This window comes from Microtus pennsylvanicus, chromosome 5 (assembly GCF_037038515.1).
Source record: "Microtus pennsylvanicus isolate mMicPen1 chromosome 5, mMicPen1.hap1, whole genome shotgun sequence".
NCBI classification, from domain to species: domain Eukaryota; kingdom Metazoa; phylum Chordata; class Mammalia; order Rodentia; family Cricetidae; genus Microtus; species Microtus pennsylvanicus.
Genome location: NC_134583.1, coordinates 46,994,772 through 47,015,264, shown reverse-complemented (window position 1 = coordinate 47,015,264; position 20,493 = coordinate 46,994,772). Strand labels below are relative to the sequence as shown.

The window sequence follows — 20,493 nt, the reverse complement described above, 5'->3', positions numbered from 1 at the left end:
TTTTCCTCTCTCTATTATGGGATGGGACGAAATTTCTACTACACCCAAAAAGGCTGATCTGTTACTGTGTAATCTGTTTGGAGATTTATTTTTTCTGCTCCTTTCTAGTCATTTCTGAATGTTGACTCTCCCCCCACACACACACTCATGGGACATGACATTTTAGAAAATTCCATTACTTTATTATTTGTATCATATTATTTATTGAATCACAAAGTTCCCGTGACTCAACTTCCTTCCTAATACTTTGTCCTCCAGATTCACAGATTTCCAGGAACTCTCTTTCCACTCACCTATCATCAATTTATCCCCAGGTTCGTCTTCCCCCACTGGTGCTCTCTACCATTCTCTAATACTAATTAATAGTAGATCTCTTACTCTTCTGTGTGTCAGACTCAATATTCACTAATTCCTGAGGGAAAGGGGCACATAAATCTATAATTATCAGACACTTCAAATCCTACATTTTATGTCCTACTAACTCTCCCCACTACAGTCTATTGTGACAGTCTAAAATCCAGATAACTTTACCACTGAGTCTAAGACTTATGCCTAATTAAGCAAGTTATAATTTCTACCTACTTGGTAGTCCTCAACCTTCTATCCCCTTCCCCCCAGTCCTTGTTTCACCTCTCTTTTCCCAGTCCTGGATCTAAAAGATGCTTTCTTTACTATTCCCTTTATATCACATTGTCAAAACCTCCCCATTATGTCATGAGCAGTAACTCACATCCAAAAATCAACTCATCTGATATTGATAGTCTTTCTGTTACCAAATTTAGAGTTCATAACTTTTTTCCAAACTGGGTCTACACACCCATCATCAATGAATCAATTAAAAGATTCATATTAATAAAATAAAGGTGAGAGATTTATTTAATGTGGCCCCTTTGGGAAGATGCACAAAGAAATCCAACAAATACCTCATGTCCACCTTCAGAATCCTGAGATGAGATCAAAGTTAAATCAGGGGTCAAGGATAAGAACATCTAAGCAGTCCTTATCAATGTACTATTCTACCTACCATTGACCTATCATTGTCTGGGTTTCAGTCTCAGCTCCAAAGTGGCCTGACAAATTTTTTGAACTTAGAGAAATCTCTTTCAAGGAGACAAGATCTCCCTCTGGCTGATACCCTTTACCTCTTCCAGGATGAGTGTCCTAGGGGAAATTATCATTTCTTTGGTGAACATAGTTTCTACAGTCTGATAGTCAGATTGAGGTAAAAGTGTCTCTTTAGAACATCTTCATTTCTTGCAGTAGGGTAACACTTCCAACAGGATTTTGTTATGGTCCTCATTTCTTCGGCCAGGCCCTCCCACATGACATGCTAATCCTCAGTCTTACTCTCAGCATTTTCATGTGTAGATAGATAATCTTTTCTCAATCACCTCCCATGAGCCATCTCTACAGAACTGTTTCTTCTTTAATTTTCTGGCTGATCATGAAAGTCAGGAATATTAGAAACAGAATCTATAGCATGAATGTTTATTGAATGAGAATTTGTTATATTTGCTTACATGACATTTTCTGGATAATTCAACAATGGTTGTATCATACCAAAGAGGCCAAGAATCTGGTAGTTTCTCGTTCTACAAAGCTGAATATCTCAACAATCTCAAACTGTCCCTGAAGACTTAGATGATTCTTAAAGTTTTCAGACTATGCTGGATGCTCAAACAAGCTAGTTCTAATATATGAAAATGCATTAGTGGCAGCAACAGAATAGATTAGCTGTCAATTAACATTAAGATGAAGAGGCAAAAAAAATTTCTTTTGTATTTCACTTTTATCTGTATTTGTTTTTGAACTGATCCCAGAACCAGTCAAATAGACAAACAAGACTAACTATCATATCAGACATCCCCCTGAAACGACCAGCTAGCCACACCATAGACTTACTCTAATTCCTCTTTTTTTAACATACCTCAAAGCTGCAAACCGGTAAAACAAGATCTATTTCTTCTACTCCTAGAACAAACATGATCATTTCTCTTTTCTTGGCCTAGTGGGTTACATTTGTATATGGATCCCAAAACATGGGATCCTAACTAAAATTCTTTACCAAGTTATTCATGGTCTCCTCTAAGTCTTTCCCAACCCACTCAGCTCTTATGATCCATGATTAAAGTGGTCCTGTGTCCTCTTCTGTTTAAGAAATGTTGGACCTTAAAAAAAGACTGCATCCAGCTGAAGGCTATTTTGTTTCACAGAAAACACCACCATAGCAGTCCATGTGCCATTTCACAATAGGCAGAATTTACTGACCTTCCACAAGCCTAAAACCAAAATGTTAATGCCTACATGGGCCATGAAAATGCATGCCACATCCTCCAATCGAATGATTTAATATGGTAATACCAAGGTTTTTTCACCTCACAGCAGACTCCTTTACTTAAAAGCAAACTAACTCTCAATCACTTACAACTTACCTTGTCATCTACTGCAGAGGCCACCAAGACATTTCTGAGCAGATAGCAGAGCTATCCAAAGGCAGCTCTAGAGTTGATACAAATGCTAAATAGAAGCATTGGCCTCTACTTCTTATCCATCCAACTCTCTGAACTCAACACATCCTTAGTCTTGCTCCTTCTTTATTAATTAACTTACCTTTCTATTCTTGTCTCATTTTAGTCTGTCTAACTTCATGAGGAGGATCTCCAACTAGACAAAAAGGGAAGTAATCTTCAAAGACTCCTGGTATATCTGCAGTAACTATCTTATTCCTTTCCTGCTGAAGACCAGGTACCCCTTCAACATCATATGATGAGCTCCATGTGGGATAGCAATGTATTCTCACCTTACTCAAAACTTAGCTCTTCTGTCACCTTGTATCAGGCTGCCTATATCACCAAACTTCAGTGAAGTATCATCTGCTCTCAATCTGTCACCCACGGAGTTCTCAGATCATCCCCCTTCCCCACAACTGTGCCTGACATCATCTTCCACAAGACTGGACGATTGCCTTTTACCTCCTTAGTGAATCTGCTATCATCTCACACTGGTATACATATTCTCGGATTGGCTATTAACTTCTCTACCAAGTCCGAGGGAGCACAAGAAAGAGGTTCCTCATAGACTTTCTTACATAGCTTCTCATTTTGGCCTACCTCCAGCTATCTACAATCTGATAGCAGACCCAGTTTTATTTCTAAGATAACTCAACATCACTCTCCTACTTCATGTTCTAAGTGTTCTTTTTACATTCCTTATAGACCACAGTCTTCAAAAAAGGTAGAATACCAGTCTTAAGGAAATGTAGGATACATCAACACTCTCCTGAAGCAACACTTAGCTAAAATAATGTATTATACCAAAGTGTTCTGACCAGGTGTTCGCTCCACTTCTCTCCTGCACATGAGGTCTTCCTGAGAATCCCCTTGGTCTCAGTCCCTTCATGCACATTGTAGGGCATCTCTGCTACACAGACCTTTTTCTAGAACCTCCCTTATTACTTGATATGTGGTCTCCATACATATGATTAGATGCACTTACAATCTTTCTTTCATAAGAACCTTCCTAAATTTGTCACCATCCTGTAGTCTCCTGAACTCTACTTTTGTGACTGGGTCTTCATTTCCATTTTTTTCCAAATTTACAGCTCAAATAGCACTGCTCTTAGTAAGTAATCTTGACTACTCCAACAGGAGTAATAGTAAGACACTTTTTTTTCATTGGATATAGTACTTTAACAACAGACACCAAAGATCAATATGGCTGAAGATCCTGATTCTAAAATTTCTAAACCTTTGTGGTCTTTGTGGTAGTTTGAAAAAATGCCCCCAAAGGTGGTGGCATTATTAGGAGGTTTGGCCTTGTTGGAGTAGATAAGACCTTATTGGAAGAAGTATATAACATTGGAGGCAGGCTTTTATATGCTCAAGATACCACAGAATGAGACAGACAACTTCCCCAGTACCATGTCTGTCTATCTGCAATCATCTCCCATCATGATGATAATGAACTGACCATCTGAACTGTAAGTGAACCCTCCCAATTAAATGTTTTGCTTTAAAAGAGTTACTGTGATCATGGAGTCTCTTCACAACAGTAGAAACCCTAAAACAGAAGTGGGGACAGGGAAAAGGATATTACTGTAATAGGCCTAAGCATGTTTTTGTTTGGAGGAATTTGGATATTGTTACTTTGATTTAGGAAAGCAGGGTAATACTTACAGCGCTGTTTAATGGCTCCTACTATACCAATAGGAACATGGAAGACAGTGGCGCTAAGAGTTATTCACACTGTTGGGGACTGGCTCAAGAGATTTCAGAGGAGAAGAATTTTAGTATGCTGCCCAGAGAAGATTCTTGTGATATTTTGGTGAGGACTATGCCTGCTTTTTCCCTTGCCCAAAAAGTGTGCCTGAGGCTAAAGTGAAAAGTTTTGATTAATTCCATTGGCAAAGATAATCTCAAAACAGTCCAGTATCGACTCTAACGAAGATTTTTAATGAAATGGATCAAGCTGAGCAAATAGAAGCACAAAGTACAGAGATTGACAAAGGGGACGCTAGGAAGCAGACAGAGTTAAATGTATAAATGAAGATAATTGGATTAAGAAATGGAATACAGAAAGTGGTGATCTCAGGGTAAAATTCCACCAAGATAACTGTCTAACTTGTGAAAAGGAATTAAAGAAAAGCTTATAGTCAGGTGTACTTGTAAAGACCTTTATTCCAAGCATTCAGAAGCCAGAATCTGACAGATCTGAGACTATGCTTCCAAATCAGTACCAGCTTGATTTTGCCATGTAATTATGACTCAAGTGTGTACTGTTTTACCAAATAGTATCTTATCACCAAGTTCTGTAGATAAGCAGAACAAATGGCAATAGATCACAATGTTTAGAATGTTTGGTGTGGACCTACTGAAAAACAACTTGATAAAGAGTTAGCTCATATATCGCACTGAGATTTACAGTGGAAAAGTTATGGTATTTGGAAAATCAATATCTCTTATATAATATAACTCCATTTAACTGATTTTATATGTAATTCTATGCCTTTAGGATGCTTCTACAGTAGTAAGTTTCTATATGACATTTTCAAAGGGCTTCAGTATTTTTAATTTCTTCCCATATTTCTTTCTCTGTGTTACTCTCTCATTCCTCTCCCCACCATTTTATCCCTTTCATACTACCTGGGTTCTTTCTCACTTCCCTTCAAAGCTCACCCTCCTAGCACCTTACTAGGTTTTTGCCTTCTATGGGCACTTAAGTGTAAGATGGGTACATCTAAATGTTCAAATCTAGCATCCACAGAAGAGGGAACTTGGGGCATTTGTAATGCTATAGAGCTACAGAAATAAACAGAATGGCACCAACATAAAAACAGACACATGGATCAAAGCATTAGAACTGAGAATAGCTATAAGCCCACTCTCCTATAGCCACCTGATTCTTGACAAAGAGGCCAAAGATAAACCTTGGAGAATCGATAATATCTTTAATAACTGGTCTGATTATTTGCATAGTTCCATGTAGAAGAACAAAACTAGATCATTATCTCATCCCTGCAAACATAATTGATCACTGGTTAATGCCAGTCGTTTTCAAGAGATCTTTTCTTTAGAGTTTACCTACACTTTCACCTATCTACATCTATTCACATATACATTGGAGGCCACGATCTGCATGTGAGGGAGAGCATTTTGTTTTCTCATTCTGAACTTGTGCTTCCTCACTTAACACTGTATTTTTCCATATCCATGGAGCTCAGATGCTGAAATTGCCACATGGGTTAGTGTAGGAACTTGGTCCGACAGAGGAGACAGATCAGCCTGTGACAAATGCAGTCAGGAGTGCTCAGTCAGCACTTAATGCTTTCTGAGAAATGATTCAGTTTCTGTTTCTCAGCAAAACCAAGCCCCAGCCTAGTGGGAAACAGACAAATACCCTAAAATATCACCATCACCTCTGAGATTGTGGAGGCCCTGTCTTAGATATTTAATCTTTCTATACTCTCATCCCAGTGCCAAAGCTGGATGGGAGCAAGATCATTTGAGCACTCTTAAAGATAGTTGGAGAGTTTCTTTAACTTCAGTGTATTAAGGCAAAGAAAGATGTATTAAGTTTAGAAAGTGAAGGTAAAATTAAATGAAATATAAACAAGAAACAATAATACTTAGGGAAGAAAACCATTTACAGGAACATTTACTCAAAAAATATCTGGCTCATTTTGGTTAGAATGGGCATTTCTATGAATCTGGATATGTATGAGTCTTACACAAGCCCAAGCCAGACAACATTACAGCATACAGGAAAAGTTGGGCATAAAAGCACATTGCTAGCTGAGCACCATTAGCTTCTGATAGCTCCTAGAGGGAGCAGTGTGACCACACTCTAGGGCAGGCTACATTCCCAGGAGTATTTAGACAGTCCCAACTGGGCTCAATAGGAGAAATAAGAGTAGGAGGAAGAAAAGGAGGAGGAAGAGAAGAAGGAGAAGGTGTAGTAGAAGGAGAGGACAACTTAACATTCTGTGAAAGGGGAGATAAGGATAGAGAAAGGCAAAAACTGCATGGTTTTAAATTCTCAAAGAATTAATAATGATATGATTTTTAAAGTGTATATTCTAGGTGCACCTGAGAATAAGTTTTTTACACGACTGTTTGTAAAAACAACAAAAGAAACTAATGTACTTACTATTTTGTTGTTATTGTTGTTGGCAGTGGTACAAGATCTCTCTCTCTCTCTCTCTCTCTCTCTCTCTCTCTCTCTCTCTCTCTCTCTCTGTGTGTGTGTGTGTCTGTGTGTGTGTCTGTGTCTGTGTGTGTCTCTGTGTGTGTGTCCCTTCTATTGATTTTGCTGGTGTGACATTATTTCATAGACTTTCATGGGCATAGGTTACGTCCGTTGGTTGGAGTTTTTCTAGTGCCTTCTGTGTGGCAGTATTTGTAAATAGATATTATTTAAATATATCTTAAATGGAATATTTTATTTTTTCCAACTATGTTGACTGAAAGCTTTGCTGTATATAGTAGTTTGGGCTGGCATCTATGGTCTCTTAGAGTCTATTGCACATCTGTTTAAGCTTTTTTTGGTTTTTGGAATCACCGTGGAAAAGTCAGGTTTAATCCTAGTAGGCCTGCCTTTATATGTTACTTGGTACTTTTCCCTTTGAGTTTTTTTTAATTCTTTCTTTGTTTTGTACGTTTAGTGGTTTGATTATTATGTAGCAGGGGGATTTTCTTTTCTGGTTCAATCTATTGAGAGTTCTGTATGCTTCTTATACCATGATAGGCACCTCCTTTTTTAGGTTAGAAAAATTTTCATCTATGATTTTGTTGAAAATATTTTCTGGGCTTTTGAGCAGGGATTCTTCTTCTGCTATTCCTACTGTTCTTTGGCTTGGTCTTTTCTTAGTGTTCCATATTTTTTCTATATTTTATATCAGTATTACTTTAGATTTAACATTTGATTGTCTGATTATCTATTTCTTCCAGTGTATCTTCAATACCTAAGAGAGATTTTCTCTTCCGTCTTGTATTGTTTGTGAAGCTTGTCTCTGTAGTTACTGTTTGAGTTCATTAATTTTTCATTTTCAGGACTCCCCCATTTTGTGTTTTCCTTATTACTTCTATTTCCATTTTCAGGTATCAAACAGTTTTATTTATTGAGTTCAACTATTGGTTTGTATTTTGTTGGCTTTTTTAAGGAATTATTTTATTTATTTCTTTTGATTGTGTTTTCCTGGATTCCTTTTAGGGGTTTATCAATTTCTTCTTTCAGGACCTCTATTATCTTCATATAGTTAGATTTAAGGTCTTTTTCTTGAGCTTCATTTATGTTGAAATATTCAGGCTCTGCTGTGGTGACATAGTGGTCTCTCCCTGGAGAGCTCTATTGATTATTTTTTTATTCTATTGTCTTGACATCTAGGTTTGGGATGCTAGTAGCTCTAGGCACTGATTTATGAGTTTGTCTATGATAGGCAGGTGCTTTGTTCCCTGGTTTCTGTTTCCCCTCTGAGTTTTCAGAGAGCATGATGGCTATCAGTTGCCTGTGTTTTCAGGGCTGCTCAGCAGGTGTGTTCACAGGGAATGGTCGCTGGGCTAGAGGCCGGGATATAGTGATGAGTGGCAGGAGGTTAGAAGGGTGTGGTTCCTGCAGTCCACAGGAACTGTTAACATGGATGGAGGGTGTCTGTTGCTGGTGATCTGTTATAGCACTAGGGACAAAACTGAGAGATGGGGTCTAGGGAACCAAAGAGGGAGAGAAGAGAAGGTCTATCGGAAGCCTACTTGGCTTTCTGCCTGGCATGGCCTATGTTGAGCAGAAGGTGCCTGCTGGAACTGGGGTCTGGGATACTGAAACAAGTGTGTGTGGGGTGGGTGAGGTTAGGAGGGGATGGTCTATAGGATCCACAGGAGGTGTGGGCAAAAATGAAGAGAGGCTGTAGATGGTAATCTGTTCCAGTGCAAGGGAGAAAGACTGAGTGATTGTGTCTCTCAGAGCAGAAAGAGCTCTAATATCATAATGTTTGGAAGCTAGTATTTTAGTGTGACAGCAATTATCTATAAATGATGGTTTTTACATAAAGTCTATTGCAACCTACTGTAAGTTGTGTCTTAAAGAGTCTTTAAGCAACAAAACATTAAAATAACAAATGATTATATATGTGCATCAATTTAAAATGTCTCTACAGAGAAAACATTAAAAAAATTTATTTAGTCATTTTTTTCCAATGGTAGTTAATAATTCTGAATATGTTAATTCTGAACTTTAAAAAATTTGTTCACATATTAAAACAAAAACATAAAAAAGTCTTTCTCTTTTATTTATCTGGAAAAAGATATCCATTTTTGGTAAAAATTACAGGATATTTAGATGGAAAAAAGTGTATAGAAAGAGACACAATTATCATCTATATTATTAGGATACATTTCTGCTTCAAGTTCTAAAAAATATGCAGGTAAAAATTATTAACAGCCCCATAAGGTCATGCTACTAAATGTTTCTCTTAGTTCCTAGCTACACATCAACATGGAGATACAGAGTTTGGAGTTTACCCACGTGGTTTCCAGTCTTGTTTTTCATCCAGTATTTCCTCATTATGCTCTCTTGCCTATGTTTTGGAATTCTTAATGTATATCCTGTGTCATTATGCGCTGAAAACATGTGATTTGCTTTTCTGTTCTAATTTTATAACGGATTATAATTAAGAGATTTCATGACTTTCCGAAGAGACTTTGAACGTTAGACTTTTAAACATTGTTGAGACTGTGATAGATTGTGGGAACATTTTAAGTTGGGTTGAATGCATTTTTGCATTATGATATCCTTATATTCCTCATCTCTTGACCTCTGCCAATCAAAAACAAAAACATAGGCCTTTCCATTTCCTATCTATTCACACTGCAGTTAAAAGCATGAGATACTGCCTGGAAAAAATACTGTTTTCTAAGATGTCCCACCCAATATTCCGAAAACTCGTTGAACTAGACATTTAAGCCTGTCTATTACCCTGGCTGTGAACTCTATGTAATTTAATATTAAACTACAGGAAAGTACACCCCCCAAAAAAAATCAATGAGGGAGACAGACAGGCAGATAGACTGAGGCAGATATAAAGAGACAGATTAAGACAAAGAAAGAAAGAGGGACAGAGAAAAACAATAAGTATGTAATTAAAAAGGAAAGTAGATTATGTAATTTTGTAAATAATATTATTTATTTACCCGAAAGCCATTGATCTTCTATGATTTTCCCCAACCTGTAGTTCTTTCGTTTGCATATTAATGTGTATACTAACTTTTAAAATCTCCACTCTTCCCAGATAATTCCAGTGAACCATTGAATCTTGAATGAATAAAGGTGAAATTTTCCAGTTGTTTTCCCTAGCTCTAGAATTGTTTATCATTTTACTTTCTGCTAAGTCTTACATTAGTGTTGTTGTGCTATTTATGTGCTGTTATGTAATAAGAGTTAGGATCTGTCTTACTGCAGATTACAGAGAGTGAGGCAGCACTGACTATAGATGGAGGGACCACGGTATTGTGTTTTATGAATTAGACAAAGACTTCGTTGCACAGTACAGCTCTGTTGATGTAAAACAAACAAACAAAGACCCAGCTAAAGAGAAAGCAAAACAAATTCTCTTACCTCATTGAAATAAGATAATTTTTTCTGTAGCTAAATGTGAGTGACCATGGCCCAGGAACGAAGGAGCTTCCTGCAAATACTATGTTCCAATATGGTAGAAGTTTGTTGAATTTTCATAGTCATAGAACAATGAAAATCGTAAATCAACTCACTTTCAACACATTGGCAGAAACATGAGGGAGGCTGTGGCTATCAAAGTGAGGGAATCTCTGTTTAGGGCCTCAGATCCTATCTGATGACATTTTTTAACCTTTGAGTTGGTAGAAGGTAGAGGTTGTTTGTGTTTTCTCAAATACTTTTCTCATAGTTACATGAATGTTAGGACAAATACAAAAGCAGAGAAAAATATATTTTTTAGGGGACAAGATAGCTCAGGATAACTTGTGACATACAGAATTCCAACTCTCCAAAATATTTGGAGTTCTAGTAAGTCAGCCTTATAGAAAGTTCAGTGTAGGTTCAGCCTGCCCACACCCCGAAACATCAGTTAATAGTTTCCTCTTATTGTTGAGTCCAGCCGTGCCTCACTACCGAATAGAGACTTTTAGTCTCATTTCTCACTCAAAATTCTTTTCTCAGAAATGTTTATTTATATTCATTCATGGGTGAAAGGAGAGTTGTAAGTCTACTGTGTGTCTGTTGATTAACCAGTGTTTTTTGCAAGGTATTTTTTTTATGTTTTCCTTTTTCTTTCTTTCTCCTTTTTTTCCTATGCTGTCATTTACCAAATTTGTACCATTGAAATTTTGAGTAAGAAGACTTAGTAGCACAGTCTTTTTTTTCTGTATATTCAGGGCCTTGGGAAGGCTTCCCCAGCCCTCAATAGTATTTTTTGTGGACACTGGCATGCTGTGTACAGTGGAACCAGGATGGAAGTCAAAAGCTGCTGCACTCCAGAGGCCACTTTAAACAATAGTTGTGCAAATAACCAGACCAAATGCTGCTAAGAAGCAAGAAGCAGCAATCTCTGCTGACAGTCAAGTTCCTTCCTTACTCCCTGGTAAACTATACTCTTTCCATAGAAAGTGGTTATCTGTCTTATGGACAAATATCTGAATTCATCTTCTAAAGTAAGTGTGGAGGGAAAATCTTCTTACATTCAAACCAAATGTCTTCATCCACACATTTCAAAAGAATGTATTTAAAAATATTATTCTCATAAGGATTGCTTGAAGTTTTATGGAGTATTTCAACTTCCTATTTGTTATAATTTCTTAAAGTTTTCTTCCAATTTAACCATAGTCTAAATTGGAGAACATTTAATTTACTTATTGTGAGACCCCCAACTCAAATAAGACCTAACTCAAAAAGCCTGCTTGCTTTTTGATGGTAATTAGCAATGGAATAGTACAAAACTTGCAAAATAGCCCTGACCACAGTACCCTGCACCACCTGCCTGCCAGGAAACTCGCACCCTGACCACAGTACCCTACCACCAACCTGCAAAGAGACACCTAGCACCCATGATAGGGCTTGGGGACTTTCCAGGACAGGGTTTGGGGTTTTATTGTATTTCTGGGAAATAGAAAAAAGAAATAGCTATGGCCTAAAATTGATCCAAAATGCTAAATGTTGTATCCCATTGTTCTGTACCTTATACCCATTATTATAATGTTGTGGTTTTTGCCTATAAAAAGTTGCTGGAATTGCTGTTCGGTGTGCTCTACCTCTTTGGAGACTAGAGACACCCGGTGGCGTTATTGTAATAGAGCAATAACCTTGCTTCTTGCATCTTCTGGGCTGGTTAATTGAGTCATGGGACTTCTCCTTCTTGGGCCTGCACCCAACTGGGTGAGGGCCTTTCACTTACAAACTCAGAGTCCATTGCAAGCAACAATTACTCAGATAAATGCTCCTTTCTCTTCTAACTACCTTGTAGAAAAAGGTATCCAGTTCCCCACCACCACCACCAAAATCCTCTTCCAAACCCTAGTTCTGATGGATTTCCTTTGTACAGATATATCATTCTGTCTTCACCTTTGGGTTTCTCATCCATCTGTAAACTTCTTTCATTTGTAATCCCACTCTCTTGGGCCTTGTACATATCCCTAGAATGTCTTTTCTTGTGCCTCAGTGAAGGATCTCAGGGTAGAAGACAGAGCTACTGGCGAACTAACTTCCCTCACCATAATGGTGCATAGAGACAGTTCTTGTGGTGGAGGAAGCACAGCAAGGATAGAGGTAGCCCCAAGGAACAATCTCCCTCCACAAGTCTTCTCCCAGGCTCAGAGCTTTATGAAAAGAGGAAACCGAGGCAGACTGTTGCTTAGGAAAGAGATCTATGAGAGCAGATAGGCAGGCACACAGCAGTGCGGTGGGGTTGAGGAGAGTTCACACACTCAGCGTACATTCCTGCCAGGGGCAGTGTAGACAGTGCAGCCTCACCTAACTTTCATTAGCATTGTTGGGGCTTGGCATTGGTGCTTGGCTTTCCCCTCATATTCGGTCTATGTCTAGTTACAATATATCCCTGGGAAAGACTGACAGAGATTCCCACACTCCTTGGATTCTCTCTCTCTCTCTCTCTCTCTCTCTCTCTCTCTCTCTCTCTGAGTGTGTGTGTGTGTGTTTGTGTTTGTGACAATTATAAAATTGTTCGAGAGTTTGTAGTAAGTGCATATATGAGAACATCCAAGTCTCAGTGTTCAGTAGCTGGATTGAAATTTCTTGCTACCTCTCTTATCTCCCTTTCTCATAGCTGTTCACACTACTCATCCAGAAAGGAAGGAGGTGGGAATACTATAGCCTGATGTTTTCAGGTCTACAATGAAGAAACAACAGGAGCATTCTGTTCATCTTTGCTCCAGCAAGGAGAAAGGGAACTTCAGTTCTGTATCCTTGTTCAGGAGTGGAGTTGGCAAAGCCAGTCTAGGGCTGGAGCCAGTGCTTCCTCATAGGAGTCAAGGTTGCAGTTTCTGGGATCCTGACCATTGGTGTATTCTTCCATAGAAAAATATTCTCTCTCTCTCTCTCTCTCTCTCTCTCTCTCTCTCTCTCTCTCTCTCTCTCTCTCTCTCTCTCTCTCTTCCTTATTTGCCTATAACTCTTCATGTAGGGCTAAGGCCTCTTCAACTTTTCCTTGCCCATTTTGGTATGCCTATTGGTTTCATTCTTAACTCATGCTTAGGCAGTCATATTGGTGTGAATTTATGAGTATAGCTTTTGACATTTTGGGGAGAAACAATGTCATAGCAAACTCTGAACTCCCAGGTCTTATAATCTTTCTAACTCTCCTTCTACAAAGTTCTTTGAGACTCAGGTTTGGGAATGTTTTGTAGATGTATACATCAGGACTGGACTCCACAACTTTGCATCTTGATTGATAGTGGATTTCTGTGTTGATTTTTATCTGATGCAAAGAGAAAGTTCCTTAATGAGGGGTGAGGAAGACATTGGCTGTTGGAATATGGGAAAATGTTGAAATTGTTTCTAGGTATTAAACTGGTTGAGTAAAGTAGTGGTTGTGGATTCTTTTCAAATAAGCATGACGTTACCAGCACTGAATTGTTAGCTAGATTTCTAGTACCGGTCAAGGTTTCCCTCTTGTTGCATAGATCTTAAGTTCAATTAGAGATCTGTGATTACTGCCCAGGTATGTATGTCACTACCACACTCATGGTTATTGTACTATGCTGCTTGTTAATGTGGTCCATGAATATCACAAGTGGGTAGGACAATTGGTTGCCTCCTTCCTTTGGAAGCCTTCATTATGACTTCTGATACCATGAAAACTAGTCCTCAGGAAGGGTACCTTCATGACAGTTCCAGATATGGGCCAGGTGGGCCCTGTTTCTTAAGTGCATGGTATGTATGTTCAGTAATAATGATTTAAATTTGGGTGACTTCATCTCACTCAGGGAGGAAAGCAAGGGAATAGCAGTAGGCTGTATGTTTGAAAGTCTCATGGATAACTTTGTCCAACAGGTCAAAAGACAACATTTCTGCTTGGTTCTGGGGATTTTGTTATGTGGTTTTTGACTTTTGAAGAGAACATTATCAGTGCAGGTGAGAAAAGTCTATTAAAACTATATATATATATATATATATATATATACATATATATATACATATATATATATGTAATTCTTGTCATATATATGACAAGAATTACATATACTTATATACTTTAGGGTTTTTCTTCGATAGTGAGTAGTATGATTCTTTATGACATTTACAGACGTCATTACTGCTATTTTACCCCTCTCTCTTACTTCTGTATTTACCTCCTTTTCCCTTTCTAGAAAACCCTCCATTTCCCCATTTCTCCTATGAAATCATTTGTACACTGCTATTCCCCTTTGTCACCCCCTTTCTCTTCCGTGTTTCCTTCTTTCCCCATCCATCAAGAGCCCTTATCTATTTACCTGATCAGACCATATTTACCTTGCTGTTCCCCGACTCTGCTGCTCACCAGACCCTTTTCGTGACAATAGATCTATTTTAATATCTGAGTTTCTGTAGTTACTCCAGGATATTTCTCACATCTGAAGATTTGGATCTAGGAGCCTCACATGGGAAAGAACATGTGACATTGTCTTTCTGAGTCAGGATCACCTCATTCAATATGATCTTTTCTAGTTCTATTAATTTACCTACAAATTTCATGGTTTCATTTTTCTTTAGCTCAATAGCATCCCATAGTGTATATGTATGACATTTTCATCATCTATTTATTGGTTGAAGGATAGTTACAATATTTCTATTTCATAACTGTTATGAATAGAGAGACAAAGAACGAGGCTGAACACCTTTTCTCAAAAGAAACTTGAATAAATTAAAATCTTCCTAGTAATTTATTTTCTTCTGTCTACAAAATATCTTGTGATCTAGGCTTTTGATCTTGAATATGTAGCTATCATGTATAAACATATCGAGGGTTTATCTAGGATGACATGGTAAATGGACATTTGATGTAGAATTTCCCTTTATATGCTGTGAATATATTTTATTATGATTGGTTAATTAAGAAGTTGCTTCAGGCCTTTAGCAGGGCACAATATAGCCAGGCAGGAAATACGATATATAGAGAGAGTAGGCAGTCAGCAAGACATCATGTAGCAGTTGGAGGAGACAGATGCCAGAACATTACAGGTAAACCACAAGCCTTGTGGCAATACATAGAATAATAGAAATGGGTTAATTTATGGTGTAAGAGTTAGTTAATAAGAAGCCTGTGGTAATAAGACAAGCAATGATTTAATTAATACAGCTTCTGTGTGGTTATATTGAGTCTGGGCAGCTGCGAATGAACAAGCAGTCTCTGACTACAGAAGTTTACCTTCAAATAGAGACGTGTTTTCTGAAGTAACTGAAACGTTTTTCATCCTCACAGTGTATGTGAATTGGTCATGTGCCGTGGTCATCGCTTACACTGCTAGTTGTTTGAGTAAACTTGATATGATCATCAATTGTGTTTGAATTTGCATCATTTTGGGGCCATGTTGAATACATTTTCATGTTCTTATTATTTTAACATACCTTTTCTCATGAAATTTATTTTCAAATATTATATCTGTTTTCTCTTTGGCTGTTATTCTATTTTGTTTATTCCAGATTTCTTTTATGTATTTTAAGTCTTTGGCTAGACAAATTCATGAAAAACTTTTCTTGATCTGTATCTGGAAATTTCCTTTTCTTAGCTGATGTTCTCACTGTAACAATTTTCATGTTTTAATGAAACTTATTTAGTTCTTTACATCTATTTAAATCTCATGATTTCATTGTTTAGTTTTAATCAACCAATTAATGAATTAGTTTATTAAGCATCTCTCCTTTTTTGGCATGATTTTCTAAGAAATCATAATTCTTTGCACAAAAAGGGTCTGTGATCTACTTTTATTTAATATTTGCCTTTGTACAAGATGATAAATGAGGATCCTCTTATTGTTCATTACACCTACCTATTGTTTCAGGCACCATTTACTGAAAACACTATCTTTTCTTTCTGATATTTTAGGACAGTTTTGCCATAGAATAACGATATGAATGAGGCTGTTTTTGGACTTTGTTCTACTGTAAGACAGTGCAAAGAGAAATGAAAAAGCATCTAAATGAATAGAGAACTACTACTTATTCATGATTTGCAAAACTCGGTTTTGAACCATAAATTTAAGTATGTTTGCATTGATTTCAGAGCCAATGAAAATTCTAAGCTTTTTTTTCAAGGTCTGATCATTTATTTGTTACCCTTATAGACTTATTTTTGACTGGACTCAGAAGTAGAAGCTCGCAACGAGGACAGCCTTCGCCTCTTGGCAATCTGTTTCTGGCATTTTTCTTTGGCTTCCTTCATTCTCTTGGCCAAAAGTTTAGCATATTCTGCACCCTCCTCCTTGATTTTCTTTGTTCGTTGCTTCTTCAGAGCAACACACCGGCGTTTGTGTTGCAGGACACGTGGAGTCACAAGACGCTGAATCTTGAGTGCCTTGGTCCTGGGCTTCTTACCTTCTTTGTTTAAAGGCTTTCTGACAACGTACTGGCGGACATCATCTTCTTTAGAAAGATTAAAAAGCTTTCGGATTCTGCTTGCTCTTTTAGGTCCCGACCGATGAGGCACAGTAGTATCTATCAGTCCAGGAATATCCTTTTTTCCTTTTTTTACAATAACCAAGTTGAGAACACTCAGATTGGAATCCACAATGCATCCTTGGACAGACTTGTGCTTCCTCTCTCCAGTTCTCCTTGGTCTATAACAAGAATGCCCCTTACTCAACAGCAGGCACACTCTGCCATGGGTCAGGGCAAACCTTGTTTGTCATTGCCGCCACTGATTCGGACTACGTAACCCTTCCACTCTTCATCCAGGGCATCGGCAGCCACTTCCATGGCCATACGTTTCTCATAGAACTCCCGAAGATTGCGTTCATCATCCACTTCGATGAGTTTCTGGCAGCTGGTGGCAGAGAAGGAGATTTTAGCTTCATCTTCGCACAGCCGACCACCTAGGACGTGCCAAGAAAAAGAGCAAAAATTCTAATCTTTAAAATTAAATTTTATACATTTATTTTTTCATTTTATTGAAAATAGAGTCTTTTCACATAATATGCCCTGATTACAGGACCCACAACACACATAAACACACATGTGCAGAGAGAGAGAGATAGAGAGAAAGAGAGAGAGAGAGAGAGAGAGAGAGAGAGAGAGAGAGAGGTGAGACAGTTCCTTTTCATTTTCCATACCATCTGGGTTCATTCCTTCCTGTATCTCATTAGAAAAGAATAGACTTCTAACGAATAATAATAACAAAATAAAATATACTAAAATAAAATAGAAGCTATTACTTCAGATTTGGACAGGACAGACCAAGAGAATAAAAAGTGCCCAGGATTTGGCACAACAATTAAAGACCCACTGTTAACATACCCAGAAATCCCATAAAAACACTGAACTGGAACCATAATATCTACTCAAAAGATAATGCCTGAGCTTTGGCTATGTTAGTTTACAAGTTCTTGTGTTTTTTTTTTTGTTTGTTTGTTTGGGTTTTTTTTTTTTTTGGTGTCTTACATTACTTCTGACTTTTACAGTCTTTCTGATTCCACTTTCATGGTGCTTCTAGAGCCCTTAGCAGAGGACTTTGAAGGAGACATGTCAAGGCTGAATGATCCAAGATCTTGCCCTCTGAATAATGGCTGGTTGATGTTTTCTGTATTTGTTCCCATCTTTAGCAGGAGGAAGCTTCTATGGTGATTGCTAAGGAAGGCACTGATCTATGAATATAACAACATGCCATTTCAAAGCATTTTATTACTACATTTTTTTAGACTAGCAATATTTAGTTTTATACTAGGTCCCTGTGGGCCAGGGCAAGATAATGAAAAGTTTCCTCCATCTTGCATTATTTTGGAAACCATTTAAAGTTTAACTAGAATTTGATCTTCCTGATTGAGAATCCCATGGAAAATTACCCAACTTTTTGTTTGAACTAAAGTTTAGTATGTCCTAGCCTGCTTGTGCATAACCTCCTACAGCTAACAGCTTATCCTAGCTACTGCCATATGTGAAGCCTACCCATCACTTCCCACGAAACTGATGAGAGAGATGCCATGACATAGTCTTGCCTTCATAAACTACTTGTTCTGGACATTCTGAACCCTACCTAGATCTCTAAATATTTGAATATAATCCCAGATCCCTGAAATAAAGACATTAAATTGACTATAAAGTGCATATGGCTTGTCATCACTGGGTTCAAAGGGTTTGTGGTCATACATGGTAGCTTGCCAATTACCTTCCTATACCAAAGACACTAGAATGTGGTGTTGAAGGCTCATGTAGGCAGCAGCTTTACTTTTCCACATTCAACGAGTTGTGTCGGGGTTGTCTTAGCAAGGCAACATTGCTGTCAGTTTGTGGAGAATAATTTAGAGTCTTGGAAACAGCTTGGGTTGTTTGGGGATTCCCATGGTACTCCTCCTTTGCCCAACAATTCAATTAGATATCATCTAATTCTAGTACTAGGAGGTTTTCTTTTCTTTTCTTTCTTTTTTTTTTTTGGTGACAAGAGATATCTAGTTGGGACTTTGTCTCCCTCATTATTGTGCAATTTCATTTATGTCACCTTCATGTAAATACATATTTTAGAAACTTCTACTTTCTTGGGTTTCCATACTATCTCTCAAATGACCATTAATTTTTTGTTGTCTTTTCCCCTATACTGTCCTTCATTTGCTTCTCTCCTTCTTCCAGCTTGTTTCTTCTGTTCTAGTTCCCAAGCACATCTATCCAGAAGTAGCTACTCTGTCTCTTTTCAAACAAGATCTATCTGTACCATTTATCCTTACTCTCAGTGGTGCAATGAATTGTAGTTTGGTTATCATTGATTTAACAACCAATATCCAAATATAAGTCAATGCATACCATAGTTTTCTCTCTGGGTCTGGGATATCTTACTCAGTGTGATTTTTCTAGTTCCTCCTATTTGCCTGCAAATTTTGTGATGTCAATTTTTAATGGCTGAGTGATACTCCAACATGTAAATGTCTCCTAATTTTCTTTACTCATTTTTCTATTGCCAAACATCCAGTTTCCAGTTTCTAGCTATTATGTATAAAGCAGCAATGAATATGACTGAGCAAGTTTCCTTGTAGTAGATAGAGCTTGGGTTTATACCTAAGAGTGGTTGTGCTTTTCATTACCCTGATGACTAAGCATACTGAACACCTAAGTGTTACTCACCTATTTGATTTTTATTTATTGAGAATTCTCAATTTAGAACTATATCCCAATTTTACTTGAGTTGTTTGATTTCTTAATATCTAGTTTCTTGAATTCTAAATATATTTTGGATATTAATCCTCTATCTTTCAGATGTGTAGTTGGTGAAAGTATTTTCCCATTCTGTAGGCTGCTGCCCTGTCAGAATTACAGTGTCCTTTGCCTTGTAGAAGCTTTTCAGTTTCATGAGGTCTTATTTATTACTTATTGATCTTACTGCCTATTACAATGGTTTTCTGTTCAGGAAGTTGTCTTCTGTGCCAATGGATTCAAGGCTATTTCCCACTTATCTTCTATTGGGTTGAGTATATCTGGTTTTATATTGAGATATTTGAGCCACTTAAAGTTGAGTTTTGTGCAAGGTGATAAGCATGGATTTATTTAGATTATTTTGCATGCATTCAACCAGTTTGATCACCACCATTTGAAGAATATGGTATTATTTTCCAGTGTGTGTTCCTATCTTCTTTACTAAAAATCAGGTATCAGTAGCTGTATAAATTTATATCTGTCTTCAATTCAACTCCCTTATCAGCATATCTGTTTTTATGCTAATTCCATTATGTATTTTAAAATTATTATGGTGTTGTAGTACACGTTGAAATTGGGAATAGTGTTTAGTGATGCTTCCTAAAGTTTTTCCTTTCAAGGTCTGTGAAGAATTGTGTTCTGATGGGGATTGTCTTGAATCTGTAAATTGCTTTTAGTAGAATGGCCATGATTAATATTTTAATCCTATCAATCCGAGAACATGTGAGATCTTTCCATCTTCAAGTATCTTCTTCAGCTATTTTCTCCAATATTTTAAAGTTTTTATCATATACAACTTTTATTTAATTGGTTAGAGTTACCTTAAGATACTTTATATGATTTGAGACTATTGTAAAAGATGTTGTTATCCTGGATTCATTCTCAGTTTGTTTGTCATTTGGATATAGAGGACTACTGATGTTTGTGGTTTAATTTTGTATCCAGATACATTCCTGAAAATGTTTATCAGCTGTAGAATTTCCTTGATGTATTTTTTGGGGTCACTTATGTAAACTAAGTATCATCTGCAATAAACTTTCAACATCTTCCTATTTAGTTTGTCACCCCTTGCCCTCCTTCAGTTGTTGACCCATCCTTGCACTTCTAAGATGTATCCAGATGACCATGGTGGATGATATGTTA

The 20,493-nt window shown here is 37.4% G+C and overlaps 2 protein-coding genes across 2 annotated transcripts in view; one reads left to right on the top strand and one right to left on the bottom strand.

The window, feature by feature from the left end:
- Positions 1–20,493, top strand: part of LOC142849530 (interferon-induced very large GTPase 1-like) — an 88,516-nt gene that overhangs the window by 24,698 nt on the left and 43,325 nt on the right. The window lies entirely within an intron of this gene.
- Positions 16,301–20,493, bottom strand: part of LOC142851304 (small ribosomal subunit protein eS6-like) — a 36,725-nt gene continuing 32,532 nt past the window's right edge. The window contains 2 exon segments of the mRNA XM_075975179.1: positions 16,301–16,842; positions 16,845–17,045. Of these exon segments, the coding sequence (XP_075831294.1) occupies positions 16,301–16,842; positions 16,845–17,045 (743 nt within the window).